A 22,910-nucleotide genomic window follows, 5' to 3' on the forward strand; every position below is an offset into this window, starting at 1 on the left:
GTGTGTGTCTTACTTGAGTCTTTGGGGTGTCCCGGGAAAGAGTCTTGGGGGGGGATGGTCTGCTGAGCTCATGCCCACCTTGTCCCTAATACCTGGAATGGCGGGGAAGTCACTGTTTCCATCTTACATGGGGACAAGAAAAAGGCTTCTGAACCCAGATGCCGGCCTGCGGTGGAACCCAGGGCTCTGCTGCACTAAGGAAGGTTTCCACCCCCCTGGACTGACTGAGGAAGATGGGTAGTGAGGACAAGAGTGTGGACACTGGACACTGGACGCACAGTCCACAATCCCAGCTTTTGGGAGGCTGAAGCAGGTAAGACTGAGAGTCTAGTCTAGCCTGGGCTACACAGCATATAAACACCCATACAAAGCAACATCGGTAGAAAGCTTCAGATGATATTGCAGTGGGAGATGGGAAATGGGGAACATTGAAATTGGGACTCTCCTACCCCCTGAAATAAGGAGTTTTCAGGTATCTTAGGGGTTTCCATTGCTGTGAAGAGACACCTTGACCAAAGCAACTCATTTTTTTCTGACATATTTTCTTTTTATTAGGTATTTTCTTTATTTACACTTAATTTTATTTCCTTTCCTCATTTCCCCTCTGGAACTCCCCTATTCCATCCCCCCTCCCACTGCTCACTAAGCCACCCACTCCGGATTCCCTGTTCTGGCATTCCCCTACAGTGGGACCCTTCACAAGACCAAGGGCCTCTCCTCCCATTGATGTCCTCCTACAAGGCCATCCTCTGCTACATATGCGGCTGGAACCATGGGTCCCTCCCTGTGTACTCTTTGGTTGGTGGTTTAGTCCCTGGGAGCTCTGGGAGTACTGGTTGGTTCATATTGTTGTTCCTCCTGTGGGGCTGCAAACCCCTTCAGCTCCAACTTGGGTCCTTTCTCTAGCTCCTCCACTGGAGACCCTATGCTCAGTCCAATGGATGGCTGTGTGTACTCACCTCTGTCAGGCACTGGCAGAGCCTCTCAGGAGACAGCTATATCAGGCTCCTGTCAGCAAGCACATGTTGGCATCCACAATAGTGTCTGGGTTTACTAACTGTATACGGGATGGATTCCCAGATGGGACAGTCACTGGATGGCCTTTCCTTCAGTCTCTGCTTCAAACATGAGCACAGCAACTCTTTTGATTGGGATTTAATTAAATGGAAACATTTCATTGGGATCGACTTACAGTTCAGAGGTTTAGTCTGTTACGGTGGGAAGCATGGTGGCATGCCAATAGGCAGGCAGACTTGGTGCTAGAGAGTTCCTGTGTTCTACATCTGGATTTAGAGTCAGCAGGAAGAGAGTGAGACATCAGGTCTGGCTTGAGCATCTGAGACCTCAAAGTGAACCCCTAGTGACACCCTTCCTCCAACAAAGTCACACCCACTCCAACAAGGCCACTCCTCCTAACAGTGCCACTTCCTATGGGTCCATGAAACCATTTCATTCAAACCACCACCCCAGTCCAGGACAAGGAATTACACTTGAACCCCCAAGGAAAGGCTGGTGACCTTGCTTCTGGGCTGTTCAGAAAGGTCACCCCTGAGCTTTCAGAAGCTGCTCCTGGAGTGGCTTGCGTGACTGGCCCCATATCAACAAATCAGCCAGCTTCAAAGGGGTCTCTGTGGATAAAGAGCATGGGCTGAGACTGGATCATGCTTGTGCACATTTCAGGCAGATGTCTGAGTTCAAGGTCAGCCTGGTTTCCAGAGCAAGTTCTAGGACAGCCAGGGTGACACCTTAGCTCTGTCTCAAAAAAGAACAGAACTTGGACCAAGAGACTGGGAACTGAGTCAGGGTATGGGGGTGGGGGAGCCCTTTTTGAAGCAATGTGTAGCAGGACTCTAACACGATGTTTTGTCTGTACCGGAAGCCCCAGTGAAGCCCAGGGACTGTCCTCACCCTTTGGCTGTGGGCCATGGGGAAGGCAAACCATTTTTCTCCCCAGTGCAAGGCTGAGCTCAACTTCAGTCTGCACCTGAGCCCTCTGGCTGTGGAGGGGCCTCTCTCGCGGGCTGGCTCAGTCCCTTCAGACTCATCATCTAGCACATCCGGAGGTGGTGAGGGACACCTGGGACTTTGGGCGGGTGCCAGGACATTAGATTCTTAGAGAACACCCCCTGTCAGGAAAAGAGCTACTTCAGGGTGGATGGAACAGATACATGAATTCAACTAAGTCCCATGATACAGAAACAGTTACCAGTTTCATTTTACAGGCAGGCAAAGGTTTCCAGAAAGGCCCTATTGCTCAGTATCAAGGTTGCGGCTCATCCCTGGATCAAGCATCCCCATTTGGGAGCATTTTCCCCTGGGCCTAGCGGGGATGGTTTAATCTTCAACGAACAAGGTCATAGCCTGTGGAGGCTGCTGGGAAACACTATCAGAGGGATGTTTCAGGGTCATCCTTGTGCTACTACGGGCCTCAGAGAGCTTCTTCCTAAACATTTTGTGAAAGTCCCTTGATGTTGCCACAACCTGCTCTGCCCATTGCTAGTCCCCTGTTCATTGAAAGAGGGGGCTGGTTGGGTAGGGTTTTAATTGAATGTGTTCCCACATCACTCACTGGAGACCTAGACCTCTGAAGTTTAAGCCTGGCCACTGTTAAACGCTGAGGCCATACTGCCCCCATGTGGCAGCATGTGTAACTGCAGCCAAACTCATTTTGGCTTTTCAATTAGTTAAAGGGAGGCCCAGGAACCTATATTAAGTCAAATGGAGGTGCTCTCTCATAAGGATTCACAAGCTCTCCCATAGATTTCCAGAGTTAGGTGATGTGGAAACAGGGACTGAGAATCTTTATGTATACCTCTTGTAAGATTTCTAGGGAAGGCCAGTGACCTAAGTTGTAAGGCCTGGGACACTATGAGGCCTCTTGTTCTTACTAAGAACTTCAAGGCAGTGATAAGAAAGTTCACCAAAGACAGTACACTAGAGCTCTGAGCTCCAGGTGATGTCATGGGTACGTGTCCACAAGGCTGGCCCTCCTCTGTGCCCTCTGGATTTGCAGACACCCTGCTGTAGCTGTGGCATCTGCTAAGTGTATCTTTGGTACTTCGATGTGCTAGCAACACTGGGAAGACCTTGCTTGTCCCTGACTATAAATTGTATGACTTTGTGCATATTTCTAACTTCTACACACCCTTTAAAACCTCAGCTTTAAGTACTGGGATGATGTCTGTTTGAAAGAACAGCTTGCAGGGTAGAAATTCATTTCTGCCACACAGTAAGTGTTGGTTAAATGTAGTCATGACTACATGCTAAGTAGGGTGATGCAGTGTTTGCATGTGGAGCTGCAAGAGATGACGGCCTCTGTCCTGTAGTGTCTACATTTCCGTGTTGTAAATGATTGACCGTCTCATGGCATGATGTGACAGAGGCATATCCTCCAGCACTGTAGTGTAATGACGAGCAGCCTTGTGGAAGGCACCTTGGAGCGGCAATGGAGAGTTGAGATGAAGAAATAGAGCTTGCGTGTGCACACATCTGTGTATGTTTTCTAAGGGATTGGGTTCAGAAAGAGGAGGCAGCATGTGGAAGGCCTTCAAGCCTGAGCTGCACTCTGAGCCTGGAGGCCTGCACACGGCCGAGGATGGGTGTCATTCCTAGGGCGCAGGCAGCAGAGGGACAGCTGAAGAGGAACGTTGTAGGGAACCTATCGGGAGGGATGTGGTGTGTTGCTGAGGGACTTGAACGTAGGCCAAGGGTGGATAAGACTAGATATGTGTTTGGAAATCAATTGTGGATGAGAGAAGAAGGCATGAGAGGAGAGATGGAGTTGAATCCACCAGGCAGCCCTGAAAATGATCCAAACGAGGAAGAAGGAGGATAGTGAGAGCTTTCAGGGAGTAGCTGACTGCTGGGAGCATTGGATGGAGAGCTAAGTGGGGGAATCCGGACTAATACCTAGGGGTCTGGCGCGGACCGTTGGGTGGATGTGATGACGTCATCGGAGACCAGGGAGTTCTGAGACCCAGAGTGTGGCTTAAGTGGATTGTGGCAAAAGGAAGAACTGAATAGGGTACCAGAGCCACGTGGTCTTGGACCAGCTGCCTGCCATCCAATGAGGATGGGAGAGAGAATGGAGCCAGGCTCCGGTCCACTCTGTAAGTGTCCAGGTAGGTTGCCTGATCCGAATGTGCCGTGTGGGTTATGACTTCTGATCAAGAATTGTTTGGAGCAGCCAGGGGGCAGAACGGCCACAGGTCGTGAGGAGTTAGACGGCGAGGCTTCAAGGGCCACATAAGGGCCTGCGGAGCCGGGAGGGATATGGAGCAGGTTCCGTTCATGTGGCTTCAGGGGGATAAGCCCCGAGGACAAACAGCTAGGAGGAGAACCCTGGCTCCTACTTCCTTCAGACATTGCATGGGCTATAGTAACCATAGGACAAGTAGCTTCTGACAGAGAAGCCAGCAGACTCTCCCAGGTGTCCTAACATGGCGAGCCACCCATGCACCCTCCGCTTGCCCTGCCAACTTTCACAAGCACCCGTTCCCGCTCTGCAGCACTGCCTGCATCTTCCACACTTCATTTTGACCTAAAACATGGTGTTTGGGTCTCTGGCTCTGTGACCTGGAGGACTGAGAAGCCCCAGGGAAGATGTTTGATGGCTCCCAGAGGACCAGTGGACTGTGGGAAACGAGGCCCCTCTTACCAGATGACTGCAAGGTCCGGGATACTAGCTCTCCTTCGAGCCTCAGTATTTAGTGTGTGTGTGGAGGGGGCAGAATGGATGGTCCATCACCTTCATCTCCCCAGCTAGGCCTGTAATGTGTGTGTGGTTCGTGACAGACTTAAGGAGCAGCGATTGAGCATGAACTTGGGCCATGGAGAGCTAGGCAGAGAGCCCAAGAGCTGGAAGAAGCTGGGAAGGAAGGCCACGGGGAAACTGAGGCAAAGGGCATGGTTGAACCCCAGCAGTCAGGGCCACAGCTTTGCTTTTCCCTGGGCACAAACAGAGGTGGAGGTGCCAGGGAGGGGCCGGAAATAGGCATCACCTGGGCCAGAGGTTTCCACGACTTAAGAACTTGTAAAGGACTAAGGAACATTCTAGAAATGTCTTCCTTAGCATTCCGTCCAAGAAGAGACTCATGATTTGTCTAAGGGTGGGTTAGACTACTTTGTTCACCAGCAGTGGCAGATATTAAATTATAGCCATGGTAGAACACATGTGTGCTCTCGGTTCTGTGTGCTTTATGAATAATTTAGTCTCTGGAGTCTACAGAGTCCCTCAGCTCTGTAGGGTTGAACCCATAGTGTGGGGATACAGAGAGCTCAAAGAGGCGGTGGCTTGGAATGGGTGAAGAATCTGTGGAGTTGGGGGATGCTGGTGGCCTTCCTCCATTCTGGGACCCCCTGGAGGACACACTCCGGTTTGGATCCTCTCTCCTTCCCCTCCTGTTGGCAGCCTGGGTGCTCACAGAGCCCTCTGCCCCAGGAGGAAGGCGATGCAAGCTAGCTGAATGCACACTTTTATTAAATAAATGCTTTGTCACGACAAAAGACAAAGATCAAGGAGTAACATAAATTATAAGTTGAATAAATAGAATACAGAAATCTTCACTTTGTAATAAAATGTGAGATCTTCCAGGTTTTTCTTTTTTATTTCCTTAAGTACAAAATGCTAAAGAGGAGCCGAGCTCTTCCACATCGGGGTGATTTTTTTTCCCATTTTTTTTTTTTCACAAACTGGTTTGTTGTTCAATTTTTTTTTCAATCTGTTTCACCAGTAAAAAGCATAAGTATTTTTTTTTAAGTCAAAACCAACAAAATAAGAGAGGACAGAGCTACGGTGTCTGAACGTAACACTATAGAGAGCTACAGTAATATGTGATGTGGTTATTGCTGTTGTAAAAAACAAACAAACAAACAAAAGAAAACAAAACAAAAACCAAAAACAACCGGTAGGCGTCTCGGAATCTGAAGGAGTCTTGTCTGAACTGTACTATCCGTGTGACAGGCTACTGTGTGACAGTGATGGTGTCGGAGATGGGGGCTGAAGCCGGTGACTAGGGACCAGAGAAGTGGGGGTGAATGGATGCGGGGTGACGAGGGACCCCTTCCCCTCTGACCCTCTACCTTCCTTTTCCCCATCCAGAGAGACTTGGAGAGGAGGCCAGAGTCTGTGAAGTGGTGAAAGTCTATACTCCATTAAAAAACCAAGAAAGTCTGCTCAAGGAAATGAAAACCTAACAGGGAAGAGAGGCGGGGTAACAAGAGTGCAGGAAACATTGCACTTTAGTGGTTTAAAAAATAAAGACAGTACAACCCCTAAGCTCCCCGGGAGAGGTCGACGAGACCTCTTTCCCTTCTACTGTGTTTTAAATCATAGCCTTCTTTCTCTTGAAAGCCAGAGGACTACAGGGTCTCTTCTCCTTGGCTCACTCCTCTCTTAAGCTGTAAAATTTCACCTAGAGTCCTCTAGGGTTCTGAGCAGAAGGACAGCTGCCCTGCCTGGGATGGGCAGGTGGTTGGGAGGTTGCCATGGCAACCCTTGGTAGTGGGAGAATGATGGTGAGGATGTTACCATGGAGATAAGTCATGGTCGGAAGAGGGTCTTGGAAGGAGAAGAGGAGTGAGCACAGCTGACCTCCTCCGTATCCTGTGGGGCAGATGTTCCCAAGCCTTGTCTGTTTAGGCCTGGCCGTCAGAGAAACGTAGAGTCTTTGTCAGAGGAACGTAGAGTCTTTTATTCTCCAGGTTCCCTGCTTTGTTCTGGCTGGTCAAGACTGGCTGGGGTGGAGAATAGGTCCTGGTTAGGTCTCTTTGTTACCTGGCAGTAGAGGGGGAAGAGAGCTATCTTTCCACTGCTCGAGTGAGGCATTTGTCAAAAAGGGGTGGGAAGAAACCTTCCACGGGATAGTAGAGGTGGGGACAGGCCATACTTGGGCCTACTGCTGTGGATAAACCCAACAGAGAGGCCTCTAATGGAGTTAAAGGCTAGCCTGGGCCAAAAGCTTCTTGCTCAGGGCATGATGGGATCGTTGCAAACTTGCCTTCTCTCTCCCTAACCTGGAGAAGGACATCCCTCTTCTCTTGATGACCCCATCCATGTCCATGGTCTCTGTATCCTGGGTTCAGCCAGATCTCCCATTTGGAAGGTTTAGTTCCATCTGTCTGTTAAAGGCAAGCTTCCTCTAGAAGACTTGCTGTCTTAGACATGCCTCTCCATATGAGCAGCGGGGAGACTCACAAGTTTGGGGGAGGTAGGCTGACCTGGGGAAGGCTAACTGTCTATACAATGACCTCCATCTGTGGCTCACAGCGAAGAGCCCACATAAGGGACAGAGGCTCACTCAAGGTCTAGTAAGTTGTGGGGTGAAGAGAGCACCCCTCACAGGAGTTAGCTCCAGGCTCGGGAGGGGGAGCGAGTAGGCAGTTCCTGGCTCAGTCTTTTCTTGGGGGGCAGTGGTACCCCAGTATCCACTTGGCAAATCTCAGTCAGATGACTGCTCAAGATGCGGAGAAATAATGGCAGAAAGGAGAGACTTAGGTCTAGGATACTGGCCTAAGATATATTGAAGTTTGAGTTGGGGGTTGGGGATGTTGTGCGGGGTGATGGGTATACTGACCCTGCAGGTCTGGTAAGTCCTTCTATTGCCATCCCATCAGGCCCTTTGTCTTATGAAGATCAATTTTCTCTTTCCTTCCCAGCCAACTGTCCTGTCCAGGCAACAGGAGGCATCCCTTTCTGTGCCCGCAGCCACCCATGTCCTATGAGTCGACGCACGTCAGTTTCTTTGCTCTCCCTTTGTGTTGCTCCATGTTCCGGGTTGGAGGGGGCCTCTACTATGCCATGCCATCAAGAGAGCGCAAAGAGCTGTGTCCCCCGCCAAAAGGGGCCTCCTGTACCAATGTCCGAGTCTCCTCTCCTGGAAGGTTATCTTCAGTCTTCAAAGACAGTCCTGAGCCTTTTGTTAAGCACCTCTTTGTTGAAGAAGCCAGTGGGCAATGAGATGCTTCTCTTGGATCAAAATCAGGCTGGCAAATGACAACAGTCGTGAAGATCCGGGCCTGAGTTGTCCTGGGCTTTCTACCATCCTCCATCACAGGGAAGGATGTTTGAGTCGGGCAGAGGAGACTCATGAAGCACTTGAAGGATTCTTTGGCCTCAGTTCCTCCTTGGGGGCCTGAAGTTGAACTGAAGTTGTGCTGTCTTTCCAAGGCATCCTCTTCACCCTTCAATACCCAGTCAGGCTAACCAGCCTTGTTTCCAACCGTGTGTCTCAAGTCTGGATCCTGCCTCAGTTACCCACCATCTGGGCCCTGTGACTTGAACTGACCTCATTTCTACCTCAAGTTCTTCCCCTGCCTTCTTTTTCCTCTCAAATCTCAGAGAGTTGATTAGATGGGAGACACCAAGGAAAATTCTATTGGTATTTTCCTCTCTCTGTCTCTTTCTTGTCCTCCCCACCCCCAGACCTCTGCTCCATCTTCTATGTCTCTCTGTGGAAGTCTCTGCCCCCACCCTCCACTTCCTCCTCCTCTGTCATCTCTCATGTTAGTTTCTCTCTGATCTGTCAGCCTGGCATCTGAGGGAGGCTTTCAAAATGCAGTTCAAAAAAAAAAATGCAGATGGGAAAAAAAGGTCTGGGCAGGCCAGTGGGTTACAGATGGATCTGGCAGGTTTATGTGGTGTGGTGTGAGACAGTTACTTTCTGCGGGTTGGAAGGCTGAAATGGGGTGACCTGGGCTATGCACTTGATGCACCCTTGGGTGCTGGCAGTTACCTGGCTTGGTGGATTCACTTCAACACACGTTTGGAATCATGAGAAGATCCAAATCGGTGCCCCACAAAAGAGCCACACTTGTAGCTCACGAGAAAGGCTGCCTGGACGCAGGCCAAGCTGGCGTTCTGGGTTGTATTTGTGAAATATGGATTTTTCCCAGAATGAGGAAGATCTTCAGTGTCCTAAAAAAAACTACTTTAAAGAGGTAATGCAAAACTTCGAAAGAAAGGGAAAGGGAAAAAAAGGTAAAGAAAATAGATTTATATGCCTATAAAGTCTACATGGAGTCTTGTGGGTGAGTACAAGCCCCTTGGTTTTCTCCACCTCTCATCCTCCTCCACAGAGGCTGCCGGGCCAGCTTTGAGTCTAGTGAAATCAAGGGCCGAAGCCACGCGCTTCTGAATTGCTTGTCACCCTGGAGAATCAAGTCTTTCCAGTGTTGGGGGTGCGTACTGACTTCTTAAAAAAATCTTTAACAAGAGTAAAATTTGCACACATTCTGAGTTCACTTGTCTGCTGGGGGAAAACCTATCTTCAATCACTCACTTTTGTTTATTTTCAGAGGGATGGAATGCATTTTAGTCTTTGTAAATTTGGGGATGAAATCACCCTGCACTTGGGTAAGAGGAGAGGAGGGTGAGGGGTCTAGCCATCCACACTGCTGGCTGCAGGAGGGGACAGACCCGAGAGGCACTGACACACCTTGTTTCTTTTCTCCCCTTGACCAATCTAAACTGGGTGTCACTGAATGCCACACTTTTTCTGACCCCAGGCTAGAGCTGAAAGCAAAAGGGCAGATTCAGCCTTGGTTGTGGAGTCCTTTCTGCCTTGCTGTTTCTCTCTTCTCTCTCTAATCCTATCTGTCCTTCCCTCTTTTCCTCTATTCCAACGCTTTGCTTTCTTTCCATCTCTCGCTCCCTCTTGCTTCTTCTCTCCTTCCCTTCTCTGTCCGTTCAACTTGCTTCAAAAAGGAATACATTTCCGGGGTCATGGTGGGGAGTGTCTCCTTAGCCCTTGCTAGAGATTCCGAGGTCCTCAGTTTCCTCAAATATATATGTATATATATTTCCCCTAAATGAGATGAAATGAGTGACGTCCTGGGGTGGAGGGAGGCGCTGGCTGGAGTTGGGGCTGGGGGGGTAGGATAGGGGGAGGAAGGGAGGGGACGCGTCACTCAACGTTACTGCTGTCGAAGGCGTGGCACTGAAAGTCCCCATCCACGTACTCCATGCCCGGCAGCTTCATTCCGTACTTGTCCACACACCAGCAGATGCCACGTTTGCGGCCACGGGAGGGCTTACACTGGGAGAGAGACAAGCGGCTGTGAGATACCCGAGCGGCGGTGTACCCCGAGGCTCTCTTCTGGCTCTGACCTTTCCCGATGCACTTGAGGGTTAAACGGATTCCGCCTTTAGCTAACTCTTGGGGTTTTGCTGATTCTATCTCATGGGAGGACCCAAAGAAAATAGTTAGTTCAGGCATCCTGCCCTGGGATAGGTCCTGCCATCTCCCTTTCATTATTTACTTTGGGTTACCCATCTCACGTTCTCCAGGGATCCTCAAGAGAGGACCTCGGTCATCAAAGTATGAAACACTACTCTGGCTCCATCACAGGCCAGGCGAAGTTTAACACGGGTCATTGTGGCAGGAGCCGATCTCAGTGCTTTGTCAAGATAAAGGCTTATTTCTCCCCATCAGAGTAAAGTAGATTGCTAGTCCCAATTTTACATGAGAAACTAAAGACCCAGGGGCTTTAAATAGCTGGGCCAAGGGTTACACAGCTAGAAATGGCGGGGTCAAGATACACGCCAAGGGGCCCTAGCTTGTAACTGTTAACTTAGATTAGGGATCCCAATTAGAAATGCAAAGCACTTGGAGTCGTCTGGAACTGCCAATCGGAAACCTCAGAGGTGAAGCCCGGCACAGGGGCATGTACCTGCTTTCTCTTGTAGAATCCTTTGCGGTCACAGTTGGGCAGGTACACAGCACGGGGCACCATGCGTGGGCTGGCTTTGAACTCCTGGAGGGAAGCTTCCATGTGTCTGCGGCAGGGGCCCTGTGAACACAGGAGGAACCCAGGTGGAAACCACTCAGCGGTGCCCTCTGATGGCTCATGTGTGGCATCCAAAGGGACCCGGGAGAAAAATCTACCACCTTTATCTGAAGCTACTTAGGATCTTTCTTCTCCTTCATCTGTCTGCTGCCTTGGTTGTATAGTAAGCCGGCACGTGGGTAGGCAGCAAGCCCTGGGTCACTTGCTCTCAGCTTTCCTACCCTTCCAAGCACTGAAGATATACAGCTTACATTCTCTAAATGTGCTAGGATAGTGTTCAGCCTCTTCCTGGGACTGGCCATAGCTCTAGGGGTCACATTCCTGGTGCATGCTTGCAGTTACAATAGGACATTCTTTGAAGGAGAACTACCTCTGTTTCCACTAACTTGGATCAGCCCTCAGTCCAGATAAATAAATTCAAGGTCTCAAAAGCATCCTTCCAAATTCCCAGCTGAGCCACTGTGAGCAATAGGTCTGTTGGTAGGTCTAGCCTGTGCATCCTCTATGACCACAGATGCTAAAGTAAGACACATGGGAAATCAGATTGGGATGGTGGCCAGGGTATGGGGAAGAGAAGCCCCTGAGACTCACTTGTTCGGATTCCTGTCTCATCTCAGGTGCAGGGATGACTCTGGGGTGGGCAGTGTTCTCTGCACCCCCCACAAACTTGGACTGGGTCAGCTTCTTTCTGCGGTCCTTCTTCACAGCCTCAGCCTTCAGCTCGGAAATGCGAGTGTGCTTGGGCCGGAAGACCTTGGGGGAGTAGGTCTCTTCAGCCATCTCGGAGGTGGTGGGTTCCTCGTGTTCCCGAGAGTCTCTCTCTGTGGGGAGAAGGAGGCGGAGAATCAGCTTCTGGGGCCAGAGAGCAGTGTCTAGAGACCAGAACTGGGAGGACTCGGGTCAGAGGAGTCATGGAGACTCAGAGAGATCCAATGATGAGGTCTAAGAAAGCAAGAGGGGGCGGGGAAAAGACATCATGGTGGGGGGTGTATTCTTGACTACACCTCACTAGTACACATGGGCAGGCTAGAGAAGGAGACAGGACAAGGCTCAAAGCAGGTGAAGGTTATGTAAATCAGTTTGCTCAGGAGAGATGAAGTGGCTGGAGACAGAAGGTTAAGCAGTCAGGGCTTGGAGAGCTGGGCCAAGGGAAGAAAGCAGGGCACAGTCCAGACATAGGCAAGAACAGCCAAGTGTGTCCGTCCGCTTAAAGAGGTCTTTGTACTTTCAGAACAGCTGGGCTGAGGGGTGACAGATGTTTGGACCTGGGTGTCCAGGGACAGGAGCAGTAGAGGGGGCAGGGGGACTGTGGTGAGGGCTGGGAGATGGGAGAGGCAGAAATGTGGGCCCCGGAGAGGAACAAATGGAAGCAGATGGAAGACAGAGGCCTCATCCTCTTACAGTGGCTCCCAACTGGCCTTGTGCTGTGCTCTGGACCCTTGGAGGCTGGGCATTCCTCAGCCCTGTCTGAGAGGGGCTGACAGCTGGCTGGGGCCAGACCAGTTATCCATAGGAGCAACTTGGTGACTATACTTGGTGACAGTCTATACTTAACTGACTTAGGACCTTTAGAAAAAAGAAGTAGGACTTTGTTCATGTGTCTCTTACTCTCTCAACGCCACCTGCCTAGCCCATCTCAGCACATATTTCCAGTAAGGTCTTTTCTCATAGGTGCCCCCGGTCTCCTCTCAGCCCCCGACCTTGCAACCTTCATGAGTGGGGAGACCTTAGATGGCTGTCTCCATGCTTCAGATGACCCACAAGACCAAACGCAGGGTCAGAAAGGGGTGGAGGACTGGGCTCCATCACCTTTCCTAATTAAATGTTCAAAAAGGAGAGGGAGGGCTTTGTGATATCTCAAATTAATTAAGCAGGGTGAAGGAAAACCCACCGGTCCTCAGATACCTCAGATATGATGGTAGCTGCATATCTCAGATGTGAAAGATAAGGGAGAGAATCCAACAAAGTCGAGGCGAGGGAAAGAGAAGAAGACTTTGTGGAATGTCTCCAAGCTCCCAGCCCAAATGAAGATCTGGTGTGAGTGCGGGGAGGCATGTGGAGATTAGGCCTCACCTGGTTAGAAGAACAAACGGCACCACACACCCAGCATCTGCTCCTCTAGGGCGTGTCAAGCTTAATGAACTAGATGTTGGCTCCTACTAGGAGGAAGCCTCTAGGGGTTTTCATTAATCCTGATTGGTAATGGGCTTGGGCGAGTAGTCACAAGAAAGGAAGGGGAGGGGTGGGAGTACCTGTCAGTGTTGGGGCGGGCTCTCCCTGAGTCAAACTCTCTGTGGGGATATCAGCCCTCCCCCTGCACCCCCTCCCCCCCCCCCCAGTGCCTGACTCTACGGTATCAGAACCTGCCGGGATGCCAAATCCCAGGCTGCCTGTCCAAAGAGGAATCTCTCTAGGGGTTAATAGACCGTATTTGGGGTGAACCCAGTTTTTTGGGTTGTGGACTTGGAGGACAGGATGCAGGAGGAGGCATGTCTAGTTTGGGGGTTCTGTGCAGATAGAAGAGTAGAGTCTGATGTTTTTCCTTAAGGAACTTTTGCAAACTCTGGGACTCACTAAGCAAAGTCTAGGCTCCTGGGAGTGTCTCCTCTCCCCTAATTTTCAGTCGTCTTGCTTGTGAAGAACAGGCTTAAAATTTTCATTTGCCTCCCAGTTCTTGGTGTTGCTTCCTGAAGGACACACCAGGACCTAGGCTTTTAGAAACAAGCAGGGCTATACCTCTAGGTGGCCAGTAGGTGGCGCAGGAGACCAAAGGCGCTCAATTTGTGCACATTTCCAGGGAAGATGAAGGTTAAAAGCTGGCACTTGGCTGTCTCCCCCTCCTACTAGTTTGGGAATCCCATCAATCCTTTCCCCCTCTTTGTGTGCTTGCAGCATGCATTAAGAAGGTGCGGGGGGGGGGGAGGACGACAAAGGAGCACTGTGCAGGAGTGGAGGACTGCGCGAGCAAGTCTTAGTTGTGTGTGGCAGAGTGTTGCTTCTTTATAGTGACTAGAAAGAGAAGAGAAACACATCCCAACACCCTCCTCCCTCTAGATGCTGCTGGGAAGGTTTCTGCAGAGGATGAGAAACGTGGGGTGCTTTTTGGTTAAGGTTTTTCATTGCAGCAATAAAGACCCTAAGACAGGGGTGTTATATTCTGGTATTTCCTCTGATGTATGTTGTGCTACGGCTCCAGCTTTGTAATGTGCCTACTCTGTCACAGGAATGTTGATCTATTCATCCCCCCCTTCCCATGACTTAGGACCATGGGTACATCAGCGTCTCCCTGGGAACAGGCACAGCTTTATGGCTGCTGAGACACCCCAGGAAGGGCAGCATTGCACACAGCACTACAGCACCATGCACACACCTTACCCAAGCTCAACCTCTCTAAGCACACAGTCTGGCTGCCGATGCTTTCCTGTAGACGTCTGGCTCTTTACCAACATATGAAGACGTGTTCTTAGGATGCCTTCCCATCCAACCTTGCTTCCTAGTCCTTCTAATAGATGAATCCAATGGGACCTGTTGCTACTGGAACTATTACTTTCCACCCTGGGCTTCTTGTCATTCTGGCACCATGAATAATAGCCTGATCCTGGGCTGCTATTGGATGCTGGCTTGACCTGTCCTCACAAACAGAAGTCTGGGGGAGACTTATCTGTGATGATTTCTCTTCCATCAGAAAACCAGCTAAGCTTGGAGTTCATGGCCCAATAGGCCACTTACAATCTGCAAAGAGAAGTTCAGCCGAGAAGTAGTTCTGTGATATAAATGGGGCAACTTATAGCTTAACGGATGCTGGGGTGGGGGGTGGGGTGGGGGAGGCCATCTGAGTCATGCCCCTGCCTCAGAGCATGATTACTTTGCCACAGGAAGGTGAAGAGACAAGCAGTCCATGAAGAAGGTGCCCCTGGTGTGTGAGGTTTCTGTTTGGCTGAGGCTGTGCCATCCAGAAGCCAATGTGGCATTTAAATGAACAAATACATAATAATAATAATAATAATAATAATAATAATAATAATAATAATAATGATAATACACCCAGAGGTCCTCATTTCCAGTTCTCCCCAGCCACACGTTGGCTGCTACTGGGCTGGACAGTACAGATATAGAACACTTTCATCATCACTGTAAGTTCCACTAGATAGCACTGGCCCAAGACATCCATCAGGACAAAAATAGTCAGCTAGATGCTCTGCCCATTCCGTGTCCTGTCTTGTTTCCCAGCCAACAGGCAGCCTCCTGCTCTTTGCTGCAGTGCTAGGCTTGGGGGAGAATCAGAATCTGGCTGCTCATTGTCCCCCCCTCCCCAATCCACCCAAATGTAAGCTGTGTTTCAGACTCCCCAAGTCTCACTGCTTTCCAGCTGCAGATGGGTGCTATTTAGCTCAGCTGCCCTGTGTGGGTGCATTTGCATATAGAGAGAAAGAGGAGGGGCTCTGGGTAGAGGCTGTGGAGTGTCCCCTGGCCTTCCTACTGGCTCACAGCAGCATCTGCCTGGCCCCAGGCTCACTCCTGAAGATCCCATTTTCTTTTTCACTGTGGTCAGCAATAGAGGGAGTGTCCAGGGGTTCTAGCAACCAGGATGATGAGCTGACTTTTCAAGAGAAAACAAACATCGACAGCTGTATCCTTAGGTGGGGGGAGGGCCAGAGGGCTCTCTTAATTTCATAAAGTTTAAATATAAATTTTGAAACAAGAGAATTTGCTCACTGGGAATGTTTTAAGTATGTTTGGCAGAGCATACCATAAACTTTATGACATATACATATATGTCATATGCATATGTATATACGTATACAGTGTCTAATTGAGATTTTTCTCTGAAGGTAGAAAAATGCCATGGATTTAAAAGACAGCAAGTGAAAGAAAGTTGATGATTTCATTGTCATTCTTTGGGTACATGTGGAGATGATAATATTTTCTGGTACGCTCTGTTAAAATACACCAGTAAAATACATTTCCTCTGCTTCTTCTTAACCTTGAAAATTTTTGGCTGCTAGAAAAAAAAGTATGAAAATTGTGGTCCCTGGAAAATGAAACGTTATGTATGTGGTTTGTATTATATTTTGGTTGGATGTGCTAGTCTAAAGACTCCTGAAGGAGACACGCCTTTAGAGGGGACAGAGAGATGTTCCCCATGGAAGCCCTGATGGACAGAGCTTAGAGAGCAAATAACTAGATCCTATATAAATTCACAGATTGGTAGAGGTATCATATGAGGCCCTGTTCTGAGTACAGTTTCATTGAAGGCCTTTAGACTTGGCAGGGAAAGGCCGTTGATCTGACAGTTTAGGTTGAAGGCTAAAGTGTAAGATAAACTATTTGGTTGAGCCTAAAGGCTCAGCTGGTAGACCCTACTGGGAAGATAGGCTTGCGTTATCTGCTTCCTTCCCCAACAACCCCAAAGGAAAGAGCTTCCTCAGCCTCTGGGGCAAGTTAGCATGAGTCTTGGCATAGCCTCTGAGTAACCCGAACCCCTAAAACCTCTCAGCCAAAGGCAGGCCTGCTGAAAACCCGAGGCATACCCCAGTATGTTCACAAGGCGTTCCTGAGGCTTCCTCTATCAGCTTTCCTGATGGATGGTCTCCCCTTCTTTCTGATGTAGAAACCCCGTAGTTACTTCTGTCAGTCCACTCTACCTCAGGTCTCATTATGCAGTTTGCCAGCCCCAGGGGAGACCTATGCCATTAGAGACAGGCTACCACAGGCAGTAGACCACGGACTGAAGTACTATGTTCTCCAGAGAGGCAGGAAGCATGGACAACCACAGGGCTGCAAAGACCTGCCTGCCACATTAGGAGAACTCCTTGTGTTCAGGAAATGAGGTTTGGCCCATAGACACGGAGGCTGTGCTGAATGCCGTCCCTTCAAACCCTCCTTGCTCACTTTCTCTGGCCAAACCACTGGCCTGAGCCAGCTGTCTGGGAGACTGTGTAGAAAAGGGGACGGAAGAAGCCATTCCTCCAAGAGGGTATTGGAGTTCCCACTTTTAGGTCACTTTGATACTTCTCTGGCCCACAGAATAGAGCACCCCTAAGTGGAGGGGTTTCCTCTTTGCTTTCAGAACACCTACCACTGGAAGGTAGCATTTGGCAATGTTGGCCAAGGTTGCAAGGTTAGACCAGGCCTAGGCAAGAGCCCTAGTGACTAGTGAAGGAGCCAGAAATAGCAGAAATAGCAGGGCAGAGTGCCTCAGCCCCTAGGGAGAAGCCAAGTTCAAGTCCTGACAACCACAGATCTTGTCTTGGGCAAGTGGCTTACTGTTTTAGGTCTCAATGTCTTTATCTGTAAAGTGGGGCCCTTGACCATGAGGGTAGCCCTGGGTTTACTTCCAGCTTTAAGGTTCTTTGGACACTATCCAGACAATTCCTGGAGAGTTGCTAGGACACAGCTAAGACATGTGGCCAGGCAGAAAAGGCCACTTCTCCATACAAACAAATGTCTAGTTACTCATCTGGATTTATGTTTTATAAGAAATGGGAAGCAGACATATGCATCACAGTCCTCGGTTATTTGCCTGTTTCTGCAGACATGTGACTAATCTTATTGCCTTGAATAGTCTACCCAGTTAGAAATGTAATGGTAGCCTTTGAGAATTGCTAGTTTTCACCTAATTGGCAAAAGTGCAAACTTACAATGGAACAAAACCCCTCCCACTTGCTAGCTGTGGCTCCTGGTAACCATCCCCTCGCTTCTTGGCTCCTAAGGGGTGCCCCTTGTTCATACTTGATTATATACAGAGTTCCTCCACCTTCTGAACGTTGTGGCTCTGGAGGGTATAATCCCTTCTTTCAATTTTCATTTTTCTCCACATTAAATACTTCAAGGTTTCATAGGCATGGGCTGCTTGGGTGCAAAGTAAAACTTTTTTTTTTTTTTTTTTTTTTTTTGGTAAATCTTTCCGTCCCTCTTGCTCCTCCTCCCTGAATTAAGAAAGCGGGACCCGGTCAGCAGGGAATCTTGCTTCCGTGTCCTCCGTTCTAACCAGCTCCGTGACCTCTGGCTGGGGGATCAGCTTGGCCCTGCCCGTGCAGCTGCAGGTGGCTGCTTGCTTAAAGCGAGAGGGCAAAGGCGGAACTGCTCAGATTTAAAACTCCGCCCTCAGTTGGGGCGTGGACATGAGGGAGGGGTTAGGGGAGCGGAGGAGAGGCTACCGAAGTCCGTGGGGGCGTGGGGGAAAGGGACTTGGAAAGAAAAGCAGCTTCATTGGGCCAGCTGTGCTGTCTCCTCTAAGCCTTGCTGACACAGCAGAAAGATGGGGGCAAAGGCAAGAAACGTTAAAGCCATCCCTCTCGCCCAACTCCCGTTTTGGTTGGCTTCGGCATAGCCCTCACTCACAGACTTGCTTCAGAGGAGGGCGTGCGGCGGGAAAGTCATCTGGCTCCTTCAATTTTTCATAACCTTGTTCAATCCAGACATGAATTTGGCCAAAAAGTCTTAGTCTGGGTTAACTTCAGCGTGGCATTTGGACTAGGCTTGGAGCTGAAGCCAGGTCGATGGAGACCAAAGCCGCCCAAGAAGCAAAGGCCGAATTCATTTTCATTTACATAATGTACCCCTCCCCTTGGTTTCCCAGAAGCACATTTTTTTTTTATGTTGCTCTTTGCCTTATTTCTCAATGACAGGATTGACATTCACAGCCCTCTGCTCTCCACATCTCAGATTTTGCGTTTCTGCTAGCTCAGGAGACACTCCCCAGATTCTCCGGTATGTTAGGCTCCCACCGCTGAAAGCACATTTTCTAGAGAATGCCCTCAACACATTTTAGGCCTTCCTTGATCCATCGAGGCTCATCTTTCTTGGTCCTAGAAACCCCTGTGTCCCTAGTCCCCTTAGCCTCACACACACTGCCTTCTGTATCTATCGCTGGCCCCTGAACTGGCCAAAAGAAAATGCAGGGCCAGGCGCGCTCCAAGCCCTGGACATCTAGGCGACTCCCTCTCCAGTTGCCAAGCAACGCAACCAGCAAAACCCCAGGCTCCGCCTGCCTGCGTACACCTCCCTCTCCCGAAGCTTTGGCTGCCAGCCACCTCTCCTTCGCTCCTCACTTCTCAATCTAGAAACTCACTGTACTGGGGGGTGGGGGTGTTACATAATATAATAATATGAATATATAATATATATTTTTGGTTGCATACCAAATATAAATACAACATATGTATATTATAGCTTCCAACTGCGGGAGAAGAGGATTGTCCAAGCTCACACTACTCAGATTTCAGTGGTGGGGGAGGGGGCCTAGGGAGCAAGAATTTCTCCTAAAGGACCCAGAAGACAATCTCCTCTCTTCATTATCCATTTTCCTTTCTTTAAGAATGACGTCATCTTTAGCTTTTTTTTGGGGGGGGGGTGGGCATCCAAATAATGGCTCGAAGGATCTTCTCCGAGAGCCGGCTCCCATTCGGGAGGAAGGTATTAACCTTTGCCACTGTGGTCGGCAGCCAGGGTGCAATTGTAGGCTGTTAGGCACCTGCCTGACGCGGGCTGGGGTTGGAGTGAGGGCGAGGAGAGGGTGTTGCTTCTGGTTGCTTCGGCTGCAGAGAATTCTAAAGCGATCTGGCGCGGGACAAAAATATGGTTCGTACGTGTGTGCATGTATGCGTGCACGCGCGCGTGTGCACTGGGTCCACTTGGGAAGTAGGATGCTGCCTCTTTGCTGGTCCAGCATCTGCGTGAGTGAGTGCGCACAGAGCTCACTCCTTTTATTCCTAGCTACTCCCTATCTACCGCTTGGCTGGGCAAATAAAAGTGGGGCGAGGATACTGCGGAGTCATAACTTGCGCAATTCGGCTGTGATGGGATTGCTAGCCAACCTTTTTGTCTCCAAGCCAGGTGATGGATTCCTACGGCTTCAGCAGGCAAAAATGTAATAGAAATAACCTAAAAAATCGGTCTCTGGGGGCTTCCGCGGTTTGTATGCCCCCAACCCCCTCATTATGCAACTTCTCACGATAGCTCAAACTTGCAATTTCCGGGGAGAGAGGCTGAGCTCACGCAAGCTCTGCTATCTACTGATGGGCACTCACGTACCCTCCTACGTGGTGGAATCCATAGGTCTTTAGCTTGCGTTCAGAAAAATTACAAACCTCCTCACGTTGGAGTAATGGAGGACGACAGGTGGTGAGAAGGGCTTTATCTTTGTAAGGAACCGCACCAAATAAACATTTAGCTAAGTCTTAACATCTCTCCTAGCTCAGATTTTGTGCATTGTTGGTTAAGCTTAAATATTTATAATATATAAATATAAAAATAATTTGATAAAAATATATAATCAGGTAACTCCCCCAAGAAACCTAGCTCGAGGCAAAACTGTTTTGATTGAACAAGAAGCTCTGTCAATCATTTAAACCACAGACTCCAGGCACGGAGAATTTGGAGGCGGGGCAAGAGGGGGCGGGGCAAACGGAGGGGTGGCTCCCAGAGCGTGGTCTTCCTGTCTCCGCCCCTTGAGTTTTGCATTCTGTGTTTCCAGGGCCCCTCACGCACTTAGCCACACTCACTTTTAGTCTGGTTTAAGTGATGGGTGGAGGGTGGGGCTGCTGGGGGTGGGGGTGGAGTGAGGAGAGAGGGAAGGGAGATGGAGAGGGCCAGCATCCAGTGGGAACTTGAGGATGTCTTCACCCCCACATCCCTCTTCACCTCTCAAACCTGTGTCCATCTTTTTATCTTAACTAAAATCTGAATTTAGGAGGGGAAAAAAAACCATTAGATTCAGGGACGAACATTCAGCACAGAACACCAAACTCTTTCAGCTCATACCCCACGCCCTACCCCAGCCCTCCCGAAGTATTCTTTCTCTTCCTGGGAGGAAAAAAGAGAGACGTTTTACAGTCTAATATGTTTCATCGATCATAATCAATCATATCAATTCAAAAGCAGCAAGTGTACGTGTGGGTGAGCTCTCAATACCTCCACCCAAAAGACATTAGTTGTCAAGTGGGGGGGGGGGATGTACGCGCGTACGCGCGCGCGCGCGCTCCTGAGCAAATAGGAATAGAGTGAGAGATAAATTTAGAGGCACTGAGATGGGGGCGGAGGGGTGAGGCTTGGAGGGATCAAGGTAGAATTAGCTTTAAAGATGGAACGCATCTTCAGATTCCAATTAAAATGACCTTTTAACAGAAAGGATTTTCTAAAGTTTAGGGAGAAAAGTACGGGGTTGGGGTGGAGAAGGGAGTTGATAATTTAACCTGTTCTTTTTCAGAGAGGATTCTCTTGGGATTTGGACTTTGAGACTCAAAAGGAGCTCAGAGTCAGAATTGCCACGAGTTAGGAGTGGGGGAGGGTCGGGTTGGGGTGGAGATGAAGTGTAAACTGGTAGAGACGGTTAGACAGCCGCCTAGGATAGCTTGCTCTGCCAGGGATTCAAGTGTGAGGTGCAAGGACCCACCCCATCTACTCTCAGGAGCTACTAGGGTCTAAGCCACTTGCTGCGCGCGCAAAGCGCGCGGGTTCCCAATCGGTCCCCGGTCCCCACCCATCCAAGGTGCCTCCCTCCCCAGCTCCTGTGCCGTGCAACTGAAACCCCAGTAGCGCTCACCTATCTTGGTTTGCTCGCCGTAGCTCTTTTCGTTGAGGCAAACCCCGCGGCCGTGCAGCAGGGCGTGCAGCGGCTTCTCCTCATCCTGCCGGGGGAGGCAGCGCAAACCCTGGGCGCAGCGCTCCGTGTAGACGCCACACGACTGTCCCTCCGCCAGGGCGCAAGTCATGCAGCAGCCACAGCCGGGCTCTTTGACCAGCTCACAGCCCAGAGGGCTGGGGGGACACATGGACAGAGCTTTCTCGTCGCAGGGTTCACAGTGCACGAAAGAACCCAGGCCTTGAGCCGGTACGGCATAGGCGGCCAGCAGCAGGAGGACCACGCTGATCACCATTTTCTCGGAGTCTGGCTTTACCTCGGGGCGGGGCAGGAGAGCGAGAGTGTGTGGAGAAAGAGGGAGCCTGGAGATTTTTTTCCTTTTAAATCTCTTGCAGGTAGAGCAGGTGCTCTCCCCCAAACACTTGCAAAATATGAGGCAAGGAGGATTCAGATGCCTGCACGCAAGTCCCAATTGCGAGGATTAAAGACTTGCAACAGGTTGGGGGTGAAAAAAAGAGGCGCGCCAGGTGCACGCAGAGCGAGCGGAGACCGTAGAAACCCCCAGGCGGGATCGGGTCAGAATTGGGGGTGGTGGTGGAGAGAACCACAGAATTGCTCACTCCAAAGCAACAGAAATAATTAGCTTGGAGGCCTTGAAAAGGGAGGAGGTGAAGAAAAAAATGGATTGGGCTTAATTTTCCCCCCTTTGCTTAAAATCTAAAACGCAACCCCACTCCGCTCGGTCTCAGCGGCCAGCTGCGCTGCTGCCGCAGAACAGGTAAGAGGCGTCGGCGGCTGACAACAAGATCGGGAAAATGTTGAAATCGAGGGGGGAAAAAGGGCAAAAACCCAGACCTCACCAAACCTGGACCCCAACACCTGCTCTGTCACCACCTCTTCGAAACCCGCAGGTTCTGCGTGAAGTCCGGAGAAGGGTGCAGACCGAGGGGGGGGGTAACAAAAAGGAACAAAAAGGGGGAAAAAAGCCCAAACAGCTTTGCAGCTCTTTCCTAGCTCTTTTAGAAGTTTCCAAAGAGACTGCGGGCTCTGGTCGAGCAGGCGCTTTTAAATAGACGGCCCCTGGCTGCCAGCCAGTTGTAGCTGCAATTTGAGCTCCCCAACACCCAACCCATGCAAGGATGCCAAGGAGCTTTGCAGCGCAAACTCACACGGGGTGGGGGTGGGGAAGAGAGGCCTTCTAGACACGGGGGCTCCCCTTCGCTCCCTACACAGAGCCCTCCTCCTCACGGAATGTACGGAAAGGGCTTTGGGGGGGGGGCGAAGACAGGCGAGCTACAGAGGAGAGTAGGGAGAAGGTGGAGGGAGGAGTGGATGGCAGTACTCTTCAGAAGCTGGGTGAATACAATGGAGCGAGTCTGTTTTCCGACAACTAGCCCGGACACTGGCTGTTAGGAGTCACATTTTCTTATTAGCCGTGTATACCCTGCCCAAGAAGTCCTTTCCAACTTTAGAAAAAAAAGTGTCTAAGAGACCACTGAAGGTTTGTCTGTCTGTGTGTTTGTGTTTGGAGGACAAGTAG

At 50.0% G+C, this 22,910-nt stretch overlaps 1 protein-coding gene across 1 annotated transcript; it reads right to left on the reverse strand.

Moving 5' to 3' along the window:
- Window positions 1-5,590: 5,590 nt before the first annotated feature.
- Igfbp5 (insulin-like growth factor binding protein 5) lies at window positions 5,591-22,391 on the reverse strand. Its single transcript, NM_010518.2, has 4 exons — window positions 21,332-22,391; window positions 11,377-11,606; window positions 10,669-10,788; window positions 5,591-10,034 (listed from the first exon to the last, which is right to left on the reverse strand). The coding sequence occupies exons 1-4, from the start codon at window positions 21,663-21,665 to the stop codon at window positions 9,903-9,905; spliced, it is 816 nt and encodes a 271-aa protein (NP_034648.2). The 5' UTR covers window positions 21,666-22,391; the 3' UTR covers window positions 5,591-9,902.
- Window positions 22,392-22,910: the final 519 nt, after the last annotated feature.

Source organism: Mus musculus, chromosome 1 (genome assembly GCF_000001635.26).
Source record: "Mus musculus strain C57BL/6J chromosome 1, GRCm38.p6 C57BL/6J".
Classification (NCBI taxonomy): Eukaryota; Metazoa; Chordata; class Mammalia; order Rodentia; family Muridae; genus Mus; species Mus musculus.

Coding starts and splice junctions, on each gene's coding strand:
- Igfbp5 (NM_010518.2), bottom strand. CDS start 21,665: ATGGTGATCAGCGTGGTCCTCCTGCTGCTGGCCGCCTATGCCGTACCG. Junction 10,789..11,376: donor TGAGACAGGAATCCGAACAA/GTGAGTCTCAGG, acceptor CTGTGTTCACAG/GGCCCCTGCCGCAGACACAT. Junction 10,035..10,668: donor GATTCTACAAGAGAAAGCAG/GTACATGCCCCT, acceptor TCTCTCTCCCAG/TGTAAGCCCTCCCGTGGCCG.